Here is a 19471-nt window from a genome sequence, read left to right on the forward strand (position 1 = left end):
GTAGGATTATTTAATTTGTATATATTACTGTGTAAAATTCTCATATAAGCTAGAAGAATCATGTAATAAAAAGAATTTGATTGGATGCATGTAAGTGTATTATAATTAAACTCAAAATTATGTAATAATTAATAATATTATTATATTTACCAAAATTATCATTAAGCTAATTTATTATTTATATACAAATTTATTAGTGTTTCAAAAAGGCCATCTACTCTTTGTTAAATTTGGGGGACCTTTGCATCTGGTAGGGCAGAAAAATTGACGGGTTAGGTAGATTTTATGCTTTTGATTTTTGGTGTGGGAGAGAGAAAGGTGTATATCAATATGGCATGAGCAGATGAGTGTTTTATTTGGCTATGGAAGGACACAAATCGGATGCATCGATTTGTTTGTATTGTTTTGTTTTTTAAACAAACAATCACAAATCGAACGGTCCGATTTGTGATTTCGAAAATAAAAAAAATTTTAATGTTAAAATCGGACCGTCCGATTTTTATTTTAACAAATAAAAAAAATAAAAAATACAAATCGTACCATCCGATTTGGAGTTTAATTTTTGCTTTAAGCAAATCGGACCCTCCGAGTTGTAATTTATTTTTTTCACCAAACAAATCGGACCGTCCGATTTGAATAAAACACCATATGAAAAAAAATACCTAATTTTCCAATAACAATGTATTACACATATATTTACCCAATATAAAAAAAATTAGCCGTAGATTTTATATACGACAGCATTTAACGAGAACGGGTTTAAAAAAAGAAGAGTGAATACCCAATTCGATCTTTGACAATTATTTTAAAAGGATTACGAGGTCTTTAATAAAAAAAATATTCAATTTGGCCTCTAAATTTTAGTTTTATGGGAGTGATTAGTTTCTGTATAAAAAAAAAAAAACACTGCCATAGGAACTAATCAGTTCCATAAAAGTAAATCTCAAGAGTTAGATTGAATATTTTTTTTTTGTTAAGGGTCTCGTTGTCTTTTGAAATAATTGTCAAAGACCGTTTAAAGTTTTTCTCTAAAAAAAATATTGATTCTTTTTTTCATATTGAAGAGGAAACTTTCATTCGCAAAAATTGTCAAATAATATTTGCTTATCAAAAAAGACATTAAATTTGTATCTAAAAAGATAGAAAAGTATCCTTTATGTTAAATTATAATAAATTGAGTAGGAATGCCCAATATTTAATTATAAAAAATTAAAAAAAGAGAAAAATAGAGATAAATTTGAGTCTCATTCATTTCTAATTCTATACAAATGATTGCAACACAGTCATATATATATATTTCTTTAAGTAAATCTGAGTATTTTCTAAATTTACAAAAGATTAAACTACTATTTAATTTGTATCTACGAAAATTTTAAATGCTGACAAATGGGTAGAAGACAAAATCACTAGATTTGAAAATTGGAGTTGGATTGCCGAATCATGACCCGGCCGATTTTTGAAATGTGGCAAAAACAGTGCGTTTGAAATGCTGAAAAAGGAACCCTAGTCCACCCACTCACCCCTATCCTCTCGAGTCTCCACTCAACTCTCAAGTCTCCACTCACTCTCCACTAACGAGTAGAAGCAGAATGCGAAGCAGCAGTGCAACACTCACTTCAAGCTTTCGGCGCAACTTTCGTTCAGTCACCGCTGCTGTCGCAACTTCCGTGGAGCTAACGTCAGTTAGCTCTATTCGTGCAGCCACTTTCCGTTGCGAAGTCAGCTTGGTTTGATCTTCAAAAATCGCAGCCACCGCCAGCGACACTTTCTGTCGCGCAGTGTCTTCCCACCAGCGGCAACTCTGTTCCACCCTTCCACCCCGTCAGCCACTGTCTTACCTCTTGCCAGCCATTGTCTCCGTTAGCTCTGCATTTTTTTATGCTTTCAGCTTCTAACCCTAGGTATAAATTTTGTTCTTTGTAATAATAATTGTTGAAGCATTGATTAATTGTTGGTTATAAACCTTATTGTTGATTGCTTGAAGCATGATTAATTATTGAAGCATTGATTAACTGTTGGTTCTAAATTTTGCTGTTGATTGCTTGAAGCATGATTAATTGTTGAAGCATTAGTAGTTATTGGGTGCTAAACTTTGCTGTTGAAGTATTGGTTGATTGTTATATAATTGATTAATAATTAAATAATTGAATAATTGAATTTGTGTAGTTAATTGAATAATTGATTAATACGTAAGAAACTTGGTTTATTTAACATAATATTGCAGAGTGTGGAGCTAACAAGTGAAGTTATAGAGTTTTTAAATGGTATACCTTTCTATTGTTGGATTCAGATAAAGTATGTAACAACATTTTTTATCCACTCCAATATGCACATCCATTTAGTTAGCTTCCATGCTCATTTTAATTTATACTTTCTGCTCTTTGATATTTCAAAACTTGACACTTTCTAGGATTGATCCCTATGTCCTGCAAAAATTGATAAGCTTAATAATACTCCAGAGAGGTGAACATTCCCTTTATTTGTCCCTTTTTCTTTTCCCAAATAAGTAATTAATTTTCCACTACTATCATATTAATCTGCACTTTTTTTGTTTTTTTTTGGAGGGGGTTTTAATATTAATCTGCATAGTTAAATTACTCTTTTGTGACATTGAAAAAGTAGACTTAAATTGTTTAATGGTCTCTAATCATATTAATCTACAGCAAGTTATGGTGAATTTTGATGATTGATGACAAAGTTGTATGTTGACATTTTATGTTTGGTTGGTTATTTTTGTTATTTGATTTTTGAGTTTGTATTTGAATGGAATGATAAAATTTTGGTTTATGTAGTACTTTTAATTTGGATGATATTTTAAAGTTTATATTAGACTATAATTATGTTTTAGTGTGTTTATTTATATTTTATTTATTATTTTTATAAAATGGTTTTTTTTAGTTCAACTACGGTCGAACCAGTTGAACCTATGAACCAGTGAACAAGTAGCTAGAATGGTTCGATGGCCGGTTCAATTTTCAGAACTTTGGTAGCAACAACAACAAAAATCTCACCATCACTCTTCAAAGCCATGGCCAATTCTCTCATCTTACCTTTTTTGACTGACACGCAATGCCAACGCCATACCCCATACTTGCAAGGATTACTTCAAAAACAGCTTCCTGCGTAGTGTTCAGGTCCTTCATAGACCCGGGTGGTTATGATGCTGGTATAGTGAGATGCCACAGAGCTCGGTTTGCAAGGGCGAGAGATTTAGGATGACACAAGATAGAATGGCGAAGGGTATAGTAAGGGGTTAGCATATGTTATTGGGACGGGAGAGGATGAGGAGCGAGTCGCCGCTACTTCCACCGTGGTGAGGCTGGCAAGGAAGTACGCTGAGGTTAGAGTGAAGCTTCCAATTCATTTTTCTAACTTTATTGGCGCCTAGAAAAAGAGGAAGGAACCCATCTAGGCAGCGCAATGGGAGAGAGGAGTCAAACCACCTCAGGTGGGATGCGACTACAGTGAGGAATCAAATCCGCCTTAGCATTACGCGAAGGCAATGAGGAATCGAAGCCACCTTGATTTTGAAATTATTGTTAAAGCTTTTTTCTTTTCCTGAAAAAGAATCTGTCTTTCTTAGTTTTTCTTATTGCTTTGATTGTGGCTAGATTTGGGGGTTTGTTGTTTTTTCGTGTGCTGTGATTGAAGAATAGAAAAAGAATATCAGTGTGCGACTGCAATTGGAGATGAAGAGGAGGGAAAAGGTGTTAGTGATTGGGGTTGAGGCTGGCAGAGGCTGTAGTGTGGGTGGTTGGGATTGGCAGCGGCGACAAAGATGAGGGTGATGGCTGGTGGTTGCTGGCAAAGGGGATAATAGATTGATGTTGAGAATATATATATATATATATATATATATATATATATATATATATATATATAGAGAGAGAGAGAGAGAGAGATGGTAATAGTGATGGAGAAAAGGATAATTTAGGATTTTTCAATACTTTTTTAAGGTTTGGATAGTTTTATCGTACGGAATCGATCTTTTATGGATATAACGTCAATTTCATTGTTTCGTGGGTATATTTATCAGTGTTTAGAACTTTTATGGGTACAAGTGGTAGTTTATTCTTTACAAAACTATTCATGAAATCAAATTTTTCCGCGGATATCTTCTTCGCATATCTTGAAAGATTGCACTACCAACTCTAACAAATAAAAAAAAATTAAAGACCATTACATCCAAAGAAAAACTATTATACCACAAAAGAAAAAGGATAAACTACTAAAGGATTATTAAAATCTAAATTTACTTTCTGTGGATATTTCTCCCAATACTACAAGAAAAATATTGAATATTTTCAGATTGTGTCTCAAGTTAGTGGTGGGCTTACTGACGAATTTACCGTCAGAACATTTATCGGAGGATTCCGGTTTGCGACGGTAAATTTTTCCGTAATAATTGGAGAAAAAAATTGGTGTGATCATTACCGATGGATTTAGGATCGGATTTTTCCAATAGTAAACCTAATTAGTGCAATGCTGCGTTTTGGTCACTCGTTGATTCATTATATCCGCCGGTAAATTCAACGATAATTTTGTCCTAAATTCGAATCGTGAACCCTCTCCTCCCTCATTTCGAATTACAATCTCTCCCTCTCTCCTCACCCTCTCTCTCTCCCTCTCTCTCTAACCCTTTCGTCTCTCTGCATTAACAACGTCTCCAGCAGCCCCATCTCATCATCCATCTCTCCTTCATAGAAGCTTCAACGCAACTCCGCCTACTCGTCTCCCACTCTCTCTCTTTCTAACCATGTCGTTTCACCCTTAACACGGCATCTCCGGCAGCCCCCTCTGGTCATTTGTCTCTTCTTCAAGCGAGCTTCGATGTAACTCCGATGACCGATGACTGCCGTCTCTGGCTTCGAAAACAACATAATGCCACTACAACTCTTTTCCTTTTCTTCATTTTTTTCTGTTTTTGCAATTCAGATTCTTAATCAAATCTCTATCAATTCTGTTTTGGTTAGTTTTTGTTTTATTAGTTTGAATTTTAGTTAGTTAGCTTAGTTAGAGTTATTTTATGTTTTAGTAGATTTAGGTGGTTAAGATAGGATTAGAATTAATTACTAGGTTTTGAGACTGATGGAAGTGTTTGGAATTTATTCATTTCTGATGAATATGCTGCTGAAACTATTTGGTTAAATTTTTTATTGTGTTGATAACTTCCGTTGTTAATGCCTGTTTTGCTAAAAAATTGTTGTAAAATGGGTTAAATGGCATTGACTTGATTTTGAGTTATCAATTACTACTTGGTTGTTTTGATTTTGTATATTTGATATTCGTGCACTTCAAGTATTTGTGAAATTGCCTTTATAAGTATTTTTAGATTTTTAAATCACATGTTGTAGCTCCCATGCGGTTTGAATTAATTATCTATGTTTAGGCAGTTGATTAAGCATGATTCATTTTGTTACTTGGTGATGCTTGTTCATACTTACTATTGCTTTGATTATCGAGTTTGTGCACTTATGCCTTGTGGACATACTAAAATCTAAATTGTTTTAATGTTGGTACTTCACATAATTTAGATAATTCATTTGGCATATTGCATTGAAATTGTGAAGTTGAATTGTGAGTTTTCCTATTAACATTTTTTTAAAATTTTTAAGTTATATTGAACACTTATGCACACTAAAATGAGTGAACTGAACACTTAATTACTTTCTCTATTTGTGACATAAAGCTATCAAGTGCTACTGTGTGAGTTCTAATATGTATTTTTGAGTTGTTTTTTATCTGAGTTATAGGTTGTGACACATATTTGTTATTATATTATTTTTGTGACATATATTTTGCTGGTATGCTCTTTGTAGATATGACGACAGGTAAAGGTGTCTTGAATCGGCCTCGTGGTCATGGTAGAAGGAGGGTGTCTACTGGTATCCCTGAGACTTCTGAGTCATCACCATCTACTCTGACTACCACTGGGATGTCACAGGCAATGGGATCACAAGATCAGCCATTCATCATAGTCTCCAATCCCAACTACGTGGCTCCTTCTATTGTGCCACCCCCACTACCAGGAAGTCCTCTAGCTGCTTCACCAAAGTGGGTTCCTCCACCACCTCCATCCACTCAGTAGCTCACTATTTCGATGATGACACCACCTCCAACGATAGATACCGCTGATAAACCCCGTTTTGACGGTTTATCCTGTATTGATTTTAAGAGATTTTATCACCTTTTACCCGCATTTATTCAATGAAATAGCATGGTTTTGTGAGTGTCTCCTTATTTGTGCTTAGATGTGAAAACATGCTTTTAGACCCTGAATTTGATGGTTTTAATCTCCCTTTGATTCCACTAGATGCCTTGATATGTTTGTTAGTGGTTTCAGATTGAAAAGGCTAAGAATGGATCAAAGGAGTGAAGAGGAAAGCATGAAAAGTGGAGAAATCATGAAAAGTCAAAGAAGTTGAACTTGCCCATGGACGCGCGCGCGCACCTGGCGCTTGCGCGCACCTGCGAATCACCCCATGGACGCGTACGCGTGCTGTGCGCGTACGCGTCGGTGTTGGTTTATGATTTTTTAATGAAAACGTGACCAACGAATTCTCAAGAGTTGTGGGGCCCAATCCCAACCAACTTTGGCGCCAAAGATGCTATTTAAAGCCAAGGATTGAAGAGCAATGGGGATTCCAATCATACACACTCATTAGGATTAGTTTAGAGTTAGTTTCTAGAGAGAGAAGCTCTCTCTTCCCTCTAGAATTAGGATTAGGATTAGGTTTAGTTCTTAGATCTAGGTTTTAATCTTTGCTTTCTTCCACTTATATCTCTCAATTCTTTGTTTCTACATTCAATCTTCTTCTATTCTTTTGTTGTACTTTGCTTTATGTTATTCTTATATTTTGTTGTAGATCTAGTATTGTTCCTTCTACATTCTTCCAATTCAATAAGAGGTAATTCATAATAATTGTTCTTCTTTGCTTTTCTATTGTTGATCTCTTGCCTTTGTAGTTGTAGATTTCTTTAATTCTTACATTTAATAATGTTTACTTCTATTGCACTCTATGTGTTTGTTGAAATGTCTCTTTTAGTTTTAGTGTAGATTTTGTTCCTCTTGGCCTAGGTAGAGTAATTAGTGACACTTGAGTTATCTAATTCCTTTGTTGATTGATAATTGGAGAGATTGCTAATTGGTTTGGAGTGCACTAAAGCTAGTCTTCCCTTGGGAGTTGGCTAGGACTTGTGGCTCAAGTCAATTCATCCACTTGACTTTCCTTTAATTAGTAAGGGTTAACTAAGTGGTAGCAATGAACAATTCTCATTACAATTGAGAAGGATAACTAGGATAGGACTTCTAATTTTCATACCTTGCCAAGAGCCTTTTATAGTTGTTAGTTTATTTTCATTACCATTTACTTTTCATGCTTCTTATCCAAAACCCCAAAATAACTCATAACCAATAACAAGACACTTTATTGTAATTCCTAGGGAGAACGACCTGAGGTCCAATACTTCGATTTATAAATTTTAGGGGTTTGTACTAGTGACAAACAACTTTTTGTATGAAAGGATTATTGCTTGGTTTAGAAACTATACTTTACAACGAGATTTCATTAGTGAATTTCTAAACCGTCAAAAATCCGTTCATCAAAATGGCGCCATTGCCGGGGAATTGCAATGGTGTTATGTTATTGGTTATTGTATATATGTGAATAGTGTGAATATGTTTGCTTTTGTTAGCTCTTGCTAGTTTTAGGATTTAATTTTCTTGCTTCTTATTTGATTTTGTTTTCATTTTCTTCTTGCTATCATGAATTCTCACCTTGGCTATGAGTTTGGTTATCAACATGTTGTAGGAAATGAGGACTATAATGAAGATGTGTATCAAGAATGGGATGACCAAAGGTGGAAGGAGCCATATGCATATGATCAATCTTCATGGCAACAACCTCCACCAATACACTATGAAGAAGAGCCATTCTATGATTCATACCAATCCAATGGCTATGGTGACTCACCTTGTGATTTTCAAGAACTACCACCATATGCCTATGATCCATACCCTCAACATAACTCCCAACCATACTCACAAGCCCCTTCTTACCAACCATCTTCATATGACCCTAATCCATATCCATTCTACCAACAACCATATGAGCAATATGAACCACACATAGAGCCACCACCACGCCAACATCAACATTTTCAAGAGCCACCTCCTCCACATTATTACCAAGATGAACCACCTCCAATATATGAAAATTTTCAACCACAAGATGAATACTACTTTCCACCACAACCTCCCATGGAAGAATACTCATATCCATTGATCCAAGAGCCACATGATCCTAATCATATTATTCAAGAGGAACAAGAGTCAAGGGATCGTCTCAAGGAAGCATTGGATCAATTTCAAGCAACCATGGAGTGTGTTGTGCAACAAGTGGAAAGAGTGGAAAACATAGAACCACCACAACTCTACCAAGGAGAACCACCTTCCTACTATGAACCCTTCTCCCAAAATGATGAATCCTTCCGTCCACCCCAACCTCCAATGGATAACATCCTTGGTGTTCTTGTTCAAGGGCAAGAAGAGATGAAAAGGGATGTGCAAAATTTCGTGGCCACCTTGGATGCGGTAACAAATCAATTAGCCTCCCAATGCTTGAACACTCAAGGAACTCCCATGGCTACATGTGGAGAATCAAATGAAGAACATAGCATGAAGGAGAGATTGGAAACTCCGGTGGGAAATGAAGGAAGTTGCTTTGTATTAGAACAATTGGAGGAAGCTTTAATTGTTGAAGACAAGAAAGAAGTGGTAGAAGACTTAGGAGATGCGGAGCTTCCATGGGAACATAGAGTTGAAGAAAACCCCTCCAAGATGATTGAAATCGATGCTAGGGAGGAAAGTGCACACCTTCCAAGGCATATTCCATATGAAGACTTGGATGGGATAGAGCAAGAACTGAGTTCCCATGGCAATAAAGAGCAAGCATCAAGTTCTAGTAGTGGAGAATCCTTTGAACTTGAAGAACCTTCTCCCGGTGCATTTGAAAATGTTGCGGAGGTAAACTTCTTTCACCCTCCCAATTATAGTTTGATTAAGGGAAAAGGCTTAGATAGTATTAATGAACAAAGGATTGAATTAGAGAGATCTTGTGAAGAGGTGGAAGTCCTTAGAAATAGAAGGATGGGAGTGGAATACGCTTTGTCAAGATCTTTGGGAGCATCTGTGCCTAGGTTGTCATCTAACCCTTCACTTAAGTGGGTAAAATTCATTTCTATTAGCTTCATTATCCCACTTGAGTATGGCTTGCTCGAAGCGGATGGTCAACTTAGGATGCTTTGTGGGATGAAGCGTAAGCGAAAGATGTTTCGTGGTTGGCGTTGCAAATCAAGGCTCATTTTGGTTGATACTTCAAGAGTTGAATACAAAGGTGGGAATAGTGCTCAAATAGATGGGTCTAGGAGGATTGTTGGGCACTTCATAGAGAATTCATCTTGTTCACCATCCGGATGGATTAATAATGATGATCAACTTCAAGACGGGTGTGAAAATAAAGTGTGGGATCCCGGATTACAAGAAGAGGATCAACTTTGGGAGCCCCAAGCTTGTGAAGAACTCCATCAAGACTTGGCTCAATCCATGAAGAATCTTGGGGCACAATGGAGAACCAAGCATTGGTGGGAGTTCCAAGATGAATACAAGCATAAGCCACCTTGATGAGGAGCTCCCCATAAGTCCAACTTAAGGACAATAAACAAAAGTGCTAGGTGGGAGACAACCCACCATGGTAAAATCCTTTCATTTTCTCTTTTGTACATATTGATAGAATTAGTTTAATTTCATGTTTTGTTTAGATAGTTGAGTTTAATTGGTAGTTTAGTATGTTAAATAAGGTTTTAGGGTGTTTTGGTAGATGCTTGGAGGTTTAGAATGCTGAGATTGGTGCAAAAACATTTAAAAAAAATTTTGAAAAACAGAGCACCATCCACGCGTACGCGTACATGGCGCGTACGCGCACTTCCAGCATTTTCGATCATCCACGCGCGCGCGCCATGCGTGCGTACGCGTGGATTGAGAAGTTCCAACCTCTATACATTTTCTAGAGAGTTGTGCCTGCGCCGCGCCAACGTTGTGCTTCTGGCACAAACCCCACTTGCGCACACGCGCACATGACGCGTACGCGCCACTCTTGAAATAAGCCAACGACGCGTGCGCGCCATGCGTGCGTACGCGTGGATGCCCTTTCTTCTATCCACTTCTTTTCTTTTCCTCTTTCCATTTCTTTCCTTCTCCTTTCTTCTTCCCTCCTTCTACCACTCATCCAACACCTCCAAACACCATTGATAACCATTTATTTTAGTTAACTAATTAGTTAGTCATTTAGTTGATAGTTAGTTTTAGTTAGTTTCCATTTCATTTTTTCTTTTTCATTGTAAGTGTTGGATTGTTATCCTTGCTTACCATTAATTGCTGCTGAGTATTAAAATGGGATGTTTTCTTAACATCATTATGTTTATAATCTTTGTTGGATTCTATGATTGAAGTTATATTTTGCTACTTGGTTTTGAGTTTTTCATGCATACCTTTTGAAAAATACCAAGTGATGAGAATTGTCTTCGAGCTTATAACTCTTTTGAATTGCATGTTGTAGCTAGCCATCATGTGATTTGGATCCTTTTCCCTCGATTAGGCAATCTCTTGATGGATGATGTTGTGCATTTATCGTAATGCATTGTGTTCATGATTATATCCATCCATGTGTTTGGCTTGAATGCTTTTATGCTTCGGTAATACTTGTTTTACCTTACAAGTTCACTTAAAGCATCCCAAGCACACTAGGATAAGTGAAGTGCATGCTTCTTTTGTGACATAGCTTTTATGCTAATGTGTATTCTAAACCGTGCAATTTAGAATTCACACACCTAATACTTCTTAATGTCACACTAATTCACTCACCTCATTTCTAGTGATTTACCTCATTCCAACAATGTATGCTTCCTTGCTTTTATATCTTCTCATCTTATGGTGTTATATTTTTGTTTTTCATAACGAATGTACCACAAGCAAACATGGAAGCAAGCTAAGAACACGCAGCAATCCAGAGACTCGCCGTACCCCCTTGCTCATCTTTGAGTGCACCGAGGACGGTGCAAACTTTTAAGTGTGGGGAGGTCGTCCGACCGGTCGGCGATTTTGGGTGACAAATTTCTAATCCCAATACTTTTGCATTTCATTTTTAGGTTTTTAGGATTTTTACTTGCATTTTCTTATTTTTGCATATATATACACAATAAGCTTAGTCAAAATAATGAAAATTTTCCAAGGATTTCTATCTATAGGGCACCAATTGATTTGAGTGGAAAACTTTTCATAGAACTTGCTTGAATTATATATATTATGGATCATGTTTTGAGCTAAGAACACAAGCAAATGAGATTTGAGCCTAATGGTGTGGTTACATCTTATAACCATTTATTTTTCCTTCTTGTGTGCATTATTCTCTTTCTATGATTGTAATCTTTTGATTTGTTTGATTCTTTATGTCCATTATTATGTGTATTCATGCATTTATATGATTGAGGCCATCATTTCATTAGCTCACTTACCCAAATGGCCTTACCTTTTATCTTCCTTTGTTAGCCAAATTTGAGCCTACGCTTAACCCACTTATTCTTTAATTTAGCACATTACTAGCCTTAAAGCGAAAAATAATAAATGTCCTTAATTTGGATCTTTGATTAGCTTAGGCTAGTGTGTGTGAGTATCATTCAAGTGTGGGAACCTTGGGACATTGGGTGAATAAAAGGGTAGTTTTGTAATGTTATTGGAAATATTGGGAATTGGGTACATACTCATGTATTGATCAAATGTAAAACCTTATGCATTGAGGTTCTTGTATATAAAAAGGAAAAAAAATAAGAAAAAGAAAAGAAAAAGAAAAGAAAAATAATATGGAAAAGAAAAAAAAATAGAAAAAGAAAAAAAAAGAAGAAAAAAAAATAATAATAATAAAAAGGGGACAAAATGCCCCAAAGCAAGGTCCAATAAAATCAATGCATAAGTGTTGTGAAATGAAAAAGAAAATGCATGAGTATGTGAAAAAGTGAGTAGAATGGGTAGTTAGAGTAGAATTTAATTGTATAGGTTATTATATGGGTTAAGTGAAAAGTTTAAGCTTATCAAAGATTCAAATTTCAAGCTCACTTAACCAAATATGCATCCTACCTTGACCCTAACCCCATTACAACCTATGAAAAGACCTCATGATATATGTATGCATGCATGAAATATTTGTTGATTGTTAGAAGAAAAACAAATCTTATAAAGCATGATTAGGAGAGAATTGAGAGAATCAACCCTAAACACTTGAGTGAATAGAGTGCAAACACTACCGGTGAGGGTTTGCTGCTCAATTACATGTTTTCACCTATGATCATAATTTTCATGCAAGTTTGTAAAAATATTTAATAACTCAATTCAATTGTGGATTAGACTTGCTAGTCCTTAGCCCTTGTGCATATATGTTTCTTGGGAATTGATTTATTTTGACCAAACACTTGCATTCATTTAGATAGTTGCATATAGGTAGATTGCATTTAATTAGTTTCCATTGAATAAATGTCATGCCCTTTGCTTCATTCTTGGTTTAAGCATGAGGACATGCTTGGTTTAAGTGTGGGGAGGTTGATAAATCCCGTTTTGACAGTTTATCCTGTATTGATTTTAAGAGATTTTATTGCCTTTTACCCGCATTTATTCAATGAAATAGCATGGTTTTGTGATTGTCTCCTTATTTGTGCTTAGATGTGAAAACATGCTTTTAGACCCTTAATTTGATGGTTTTAATCTCCCTTTGATTCCACTAGATGCCTTGATATGTTTGTTAGTGGTTTCAGATTGAAAAGGCTAAGAATGGATCAAAGGAGTGAAGAGGAAAGCATGCAAAGTGGAGAAATCATGAAAAGTCAAAGAAGTTGAACTCGCCCATGGATGCGTGCGCGCACCTGGCACTTGCGCGCACCTGCGAATCACCCCATGGACGCGTACGCGTGCTATGCGCGTACGCGTCGGTGTTGGTTTATGATTTTTTAATGAAAACGTGACCAACGAATTCTCAAGGGTTGTGGGGCCCAATCCCAACCAACTTTGGCGCCAAAGATGCTATTTAAAGCCAAGGATTGAAGAGCAATGGGGATTCCAATCATACACACTCATTAGGATTAGTTTAGAGTTAGTTTCTAGAGAGAGAAGCTCTCTCTTCCCTCTAGAATTAGGATTAGGATTAGGTTTAGTTCTTAGATCTAGGTTTTAATCTTTGCTTTCTTCTACTTCTATCTCTCAATTCTTTGTTTCTACATTCAATCTTCTTCTATTCTTTTGTTGTACTTTCCTTTATGTTGTTCTTATATTTTGTTGTAGATCTAGTATTGTTCCTTCTACATTCTTCCAATTCAATAAGAGGTAATTCATAATAATTGTTCTTCTTTGCTTTTCTATTGTTGATCTCTTGCCTTTGTAGTTGTAGATTCCTTTAATTCTTGCATTTAATAATGTTTACTTCTATTACACTCTATGTGTTTGTTGAAATGTCTCTTTTAGTTTTAGTGTAGATTTTGTTCCTCTTGGCCTAGGTAGAGTAATTAGTGACACTTGAGTTATCTAATTCCTTTGTTGATTGATAATTGGAGAGATTGCTAATTGGTTTGGAGTGCACTAAAGCTAGTCTTCCCTTGGGAGTTGGCTAGGACTTGTGGCTCAAGTCAATTCATCCACTTGACTTTTCTTTAATTAGTAAGGGTTAACTAAGTGGTAGCAATGAACAATTCTCATTACAATTGAGAAGGATAACTAGGATAGGACTTCTAATTTTCATACCTTGCCAAGAGCCTTTTATAGTTGTTAGTTTATTTTCATTGCCATTTACTTTTCATGCTTCTTATCCAAAACCCCAAAATAACTCATAACCAATAACAAGACACTTTATTGTAATTCCTAGGGAGAACGACCCGAGGTCCAATACTTCGGTTTATAAATTTTAGGGGTTTGTACTAGTGACAAACAACTTTTTGTATGAAAGGATTATTGCTTGGTTTAGAAACTATACTTTACAACGAGATTTCATTAGTGAATTTCTAAACCGTCAAAAATTCGTTCATCAACCGCAGTGCCAGAATTCTCTCACGGATCTCAGCAGATTTCCCCCACCACTTCTCATCGCACAGATGACGATTTGGCCTGATGGTTTGACAGTATGAGTACTATTTTAAGTCTTTTAAATACAAACTATTTTGATATTCTTATTCAACATATGTGGTTGCTAATCTTAAGTTTTCCATTTTAGTTAGTTAGTTTAATTTAGTTAGATTCAATTTTTTGTTTTAGTGGATTTAAGTTGTTAAGACGGGTTTGATTTAGGTTAGTAGGTTTGAACTACTGAAAGTATTTGAGAACTCTTGGTTATTGATGGATGTTGCTACTGATTTTGTGTTGTATATTGACATAATGATTTGTTTGTGAATTGTTTAAGTAAATTGTTGATGGATAGAGTTTTAGGCGTCTTCTAATTGTAGATGAAACTCTATCGAAATTTCTAAAAAATTGAAATATAATTAAGGTTTATAGTTTGGTTCAGATTTGACTGAAACTACTAATCTTAAGTTTTTCATTGATAGATTTACACCAAATAACAATCCATGTACACAAGAGCGTACCAATGTCATCAAGTTGATGTACGACCACTATGGCCGAGTTACAAGAAGATCCCCATCACTACAAGAAATATCATTAAAATCGACGGTTAGGCCGTCGATAATATTAAAAATCGACGGCAAAATGGACAGCGGTGGTGGTTGCTATTAAACTTGTCGATTTTTTCAAAATTCTATAAAATCGACGGCTTGCTTAGCCGTCGATAATAATTTAATAAAATCGACAGTATTTCCGTTGATAATATGAGGTGGAGAATTTTACCTTCTTACTAAAATCGACAATATTTCCGTCTATGATATGAGTTTGTGAATTTTAGTAAAATCGACAACATTGCCGTCGATATTATTATATAAAATCGACAACGCTTTTGTCGATATTTGATTCAATAAAATCGACAAAATAACCGTCGATTTTAATAGTTATATTTGATTTAATAAAATCGACAATGGCCGTCGATTTTAATAGCTATATTTTTTTAAGTATTTTTTCTATTAAAATATTATAATGAGACTAAAAGAAAAAATATTATAAGATGTAATAAAGAAAATTAGAAGATGCATTCATAATTTCTAACACCTAGTCGAATATACAATGGGACTAGCTTTCTCTTTTGCATTGAAATAATTCTCTTCTCCGTCTTTTGATGCTGTACAAGATTTTTTTTTGAATATACCATAATGCAGTATGAACACTGCTATTTATCTTAATTGGATTTTTATTGTTATTTGGTTGACTATTTATGTATAGCTATAAATCTGAGTTCACTCTGAACTAGTCAATGGCTCCTCGATTTCATTATCACATATGCAAGACCACCTCACTACAAAAACTTATGGATTCTCAGGATTTCTGATGTCAAAAACTTTCTCAAAATAGAAAGCCATACAAACTCCAAGTAAGATGGAGAAACGAAAATAAAGGGTCATCATCTTGCCTAACAGCTTCCAGCAGAAAAGTTATTTATATTATGGGAGATACAAGAGTATTTATAAACTGATTCTTCGAATAGTTAGCTTATGTCTAGCTAAAATCTTATTATTCATGGTCCACTTCATCATCCACATACTTGCATGCTTTCAAAAGAAAAAGATATAGGCAAATAAATAATATGAAATAGATATGCATTACAAATCTAAATTAGAATGCACCTCACGCATTTTTGTAAGCTTCTGATATTCTTCCTCGGCCTTCTTAATAGCAGGTAGGACCTTGTTTTCCATGAGATTTTCATAGTGAACCTTTCCCTTAAATTTGTTCAGAAAAAAAATATAATTTCAAAAAAGAAACAAATGAAGATATTATCAAAATTTTTAAACAATAATAAAGAACAGTAAAAATGTATACCTGTTCAGCCGACTCCAGTTCACTTTCAATTTTCTTACATTGATTCCCAGCCTTTTCAATCGCAGTAAATTTGTCCTCTACTGACCCTACATTTGTCATGTTTTAACAGAGTATTATCCATATAACATCTTATCACTTTAAACAGCATAACTGACTCACATAAAAGAAACAATTATTACAATTCATATCACGCAGCTTGTCAAATTTTACTTTAAGATCCTTTACTTTGCCCGATGCTTCATCCTTCCTTTGTCGAAGGGCTTTCAACAATATTTGTTCTTCTAATTTCTTCTTGAATTCCTAGTGTTTATTATAAAAGAAATATTATTTGAACTTAGAAACAAAAACACCAAATCAAGCACTAAACCATTCTCTTCTTTTGTTTTCCTTTTTCCCCCTGGAACTTGCTAGTGTTGAAATAGAATAAAAAATAGAATGACTAATAAGAATTAAGAAATGGGGAAGGACCTTATAGTTTGCTGGATTTGTAAAGAGACTCAACATGGAACACCATCTAAGCAAAATGGCTACGCCTGCCAACCAAAATATCTGATTCCAATGTTTTCGAAAAGAGTGTCATAGAAGAATTAACTAAGTTTTAAAAATAAGTTACTACTTGCATCAAAATCAAGGTTGATACCAATGTGATAGCTTTATTTGAATCTCTAAATATTCAAGAAAGAAAACACTCGGAATTGAAGGAGTATTAAGTACATCTGCTCTGCTATTCCAATCATGACCCTGAGTGAAGTAAACAACGTAGCTGAATCTTTTTACCATGGATTAATCCAATAATAATTAACACCAACTAGAAAAGGACAAGAAACTAAGGATTTGAACCTTACCCTCCCAGGCCAGCTGGTCTTTTTACATGACTAGCATTTTGTAAAGTTAGAGAATTGCTTTGGCTTGAGTCTTCCTCTCCTATGAACTTGGATCGTCCCATTGCAGCATACCCAAACTTGGCAATATCATTATACCTAATAGTATTATTAGAAAGTCTAATTTTTAAGACAAACTCAAACATGACTTGAAGCACCAAATTAGTAAATCCAGAGCATAAATTCACCAAAATTTACCACATTGATACCAAAATTCAGTCATAAGACTGCACAAAAGATAGAAAACAATGAAAATGTCAAATAATGACAATCTTACCTTGCTTTCGGTTTATGCATATTTTAACCTCCCAAATGAAAAAGAAAGGCAAATTCAACAAACCCTTACCCACTATTCTTGTAATAGGAATCTGAGTAAGAACAAAAAAAAAGATGAAAAGAAATTTGATTTATACGCAACAAAAAAAAGCAATAGATCACAAATGAATAGCTAATCATCAGGTTAAACAAAAATAAAATAAAACAAAAAAAAAACTAACAAACAAACAACATATAATCTCTTTAAAGAAACTCCAAGTAATTTAACTCCACTACTACCTACCAAATCTAGACACAACCAAATAAGCAAAAGAAAACCAAAATAGAAATATCACACTAAAGCTTTCAAATAGCTGCTATCATTAACAAAAAAAAAATCATTTCCAACGCTTTGGACTTTTTTACAATTTGCTGCAAAGATGTTGATAAAACCGCCATACAGGCACATACAAAAACCGGAGGTTAACTTTAACATCAGTTACATTGCAAATACCAACACTAAGGTAGCGTTTGGTGGAGAGACAGAGACGGAAAGACTGAGACTGAGAGATAGAGACTAAGAGACAGGGATTGAAATAAATCTCAGTATTCTGTTTGGTGCAAAATGGGAGACATGAATTGAAACAAGAATAAAACTCTAATTTAATTTGCACAAAGGGTAAAATTGGAATTAATTAATTGAAATGAAAGTATTTTAGGTATAAAATGTTATTAAAGTTTCAGTCTTCATCTCTAAAAATTCCAGTCCCCTGTGTCCCTACTTTTTGGAGGTACTGAAATACTGAAATTTTAGAGACAGAGACAGAAATTTTAGTACCAGTCTCTGAATTAACAAACACGATACTGAGTCTCAGTCTCTCAGTCTCTGTCTCAGTACCTCAAAACAAACGCTACCTAATAACCACAACCATGACTGACATTTTCACTTTCCTTGAGTAGTGCTTGCTGTAAAGGATCCATTCCATCACACAAACCACTCACACAAACCACTGGAATCATGCTAGTCAAATGAGATATTAAATCAAACACTCCTTAATCCTTGCTTAGAATTTTATATACACTAAAACTACTTTTCCCTGCAACATAAATTTTGTTTATCTCATAAAACTAGGAACATCTAAATTCTTATCACTCATCAGCATGAGGCAACTTCAACTGACCAACTTTTCAGTAAATTAAAATAACCAAATTAAGCTAATTAGATATGATTTTTTTTTTTGCATGTTGAAATAAATACATATATATTCCTATTCCTATATAATTAACACAGAATCTTTATCTCAACAAGAATAGAAAATGTTAAACATAACCAGGTAGAGAAACATGTAATGCCTTTTAATTTCTTTTTTAATAACTAGGTAGAGAAAATGATAGGATTCTTTTGGTCACACAGTGAATCCCAGCATGGAGGCAATAAAGATGGCTCGAACACACACCCCCTCATGAACTTGAATCACATTCACTAAGTCAAGGTAGCACCAATTATATCCATCATCTTTGTAGGATTACCATGTGTTCATAACACGCAGCGGAAGAAAAGAAAGTAATCCTAAAGATCTATTTTGTACTTAAATTTTATTCCAATAATAATTATATAGTAGATCAGATCTAAATACCTTTGGACGCTTTAGTGAAACTTTATTCTTTGATTGTACGAAGACTCTATGCGTATCCACACCGAGACCAACCTTTGCTGTCAATTCCTTGACCAATGGACATCTGATCTAAATTGAGAAATCTCTTGCAACTCTTTGCACACCATAAAATTTTTCTCCAAGAATTAGGCTCACATACATTTATGTGTGTAGAGGTAAAGGAATAAAACTCTTGTTATTCTCGTTTCATTCTTATTTTTCCTCTACTCTTGGCATACATATATATAGTATGAGATTTGTTACTGATTTCAAATTTGAATCTCAATTCAAATTCAAATCATATCTTGTTATTTTAAACTTGAATCTTTCAAATTTATGAATCATATCATAACTCAATTTGAAACATAATCAGTTAGGATCTCATCCAAATTTAAAATTCAAGTTTAGAAATAGAATAACTAATTATTCTCAAATCTCATATAATATTCTCAATTATCATACTATTATTATATTCTTAGTGCTAGCAAATAATATAATAATATTTCATTTTAAATTAATATAATTATTTATTTGATCAAATCAAAATAATAATTAAATAATTCTATAGCAAAGATTAGAACACTCGTTAGTGTGTGACCTCATAGGTTCAATACTAAGCGGGTAGTAAATTAGTCATACTAAATTTACTAATCAAGGTTGGC

General features: G+C 34.6%; 1 protein-coding gene across 1 annotated transcript; it reads left to right on the top strand.

The window, feature by feature from the left end:
* Positions 1 to 234: 234 nt before the first annotated feature.
* LOC148575261 (uncharacterized) lies at positions 235 to 9682 on the top strand (the record flags this gene model as incomplete). The annotated part of the gene is made up of 2 exons (XM_088504547.1): positions 235 to 250; positions 7812 to 9682. Coding segments are annotated over 2 exons (1887 nt in total), but the record flags the coding sequence as incomplete, so codon positions are not given.
* Between the last annotated feature and the right edge of the window lie 9789 nt (positions 9683 to 19471).

The sequence above is a fragment of the Arachis ipaensis genome, chromosome B2, assembly GCF_059453495.1.
Source record: "Arachis ipaensis isolate K30076 ecotype BB chromosome B2, ASM5945349v1, whole genome shotgun sequence".
Classification (NCBI taxonomy): Eukaryota; Viridiplantae; Streptophyta; class Magnoliopsida; order Fabales; family Fabaceae; genus Arachis; species Arachis ipaensis.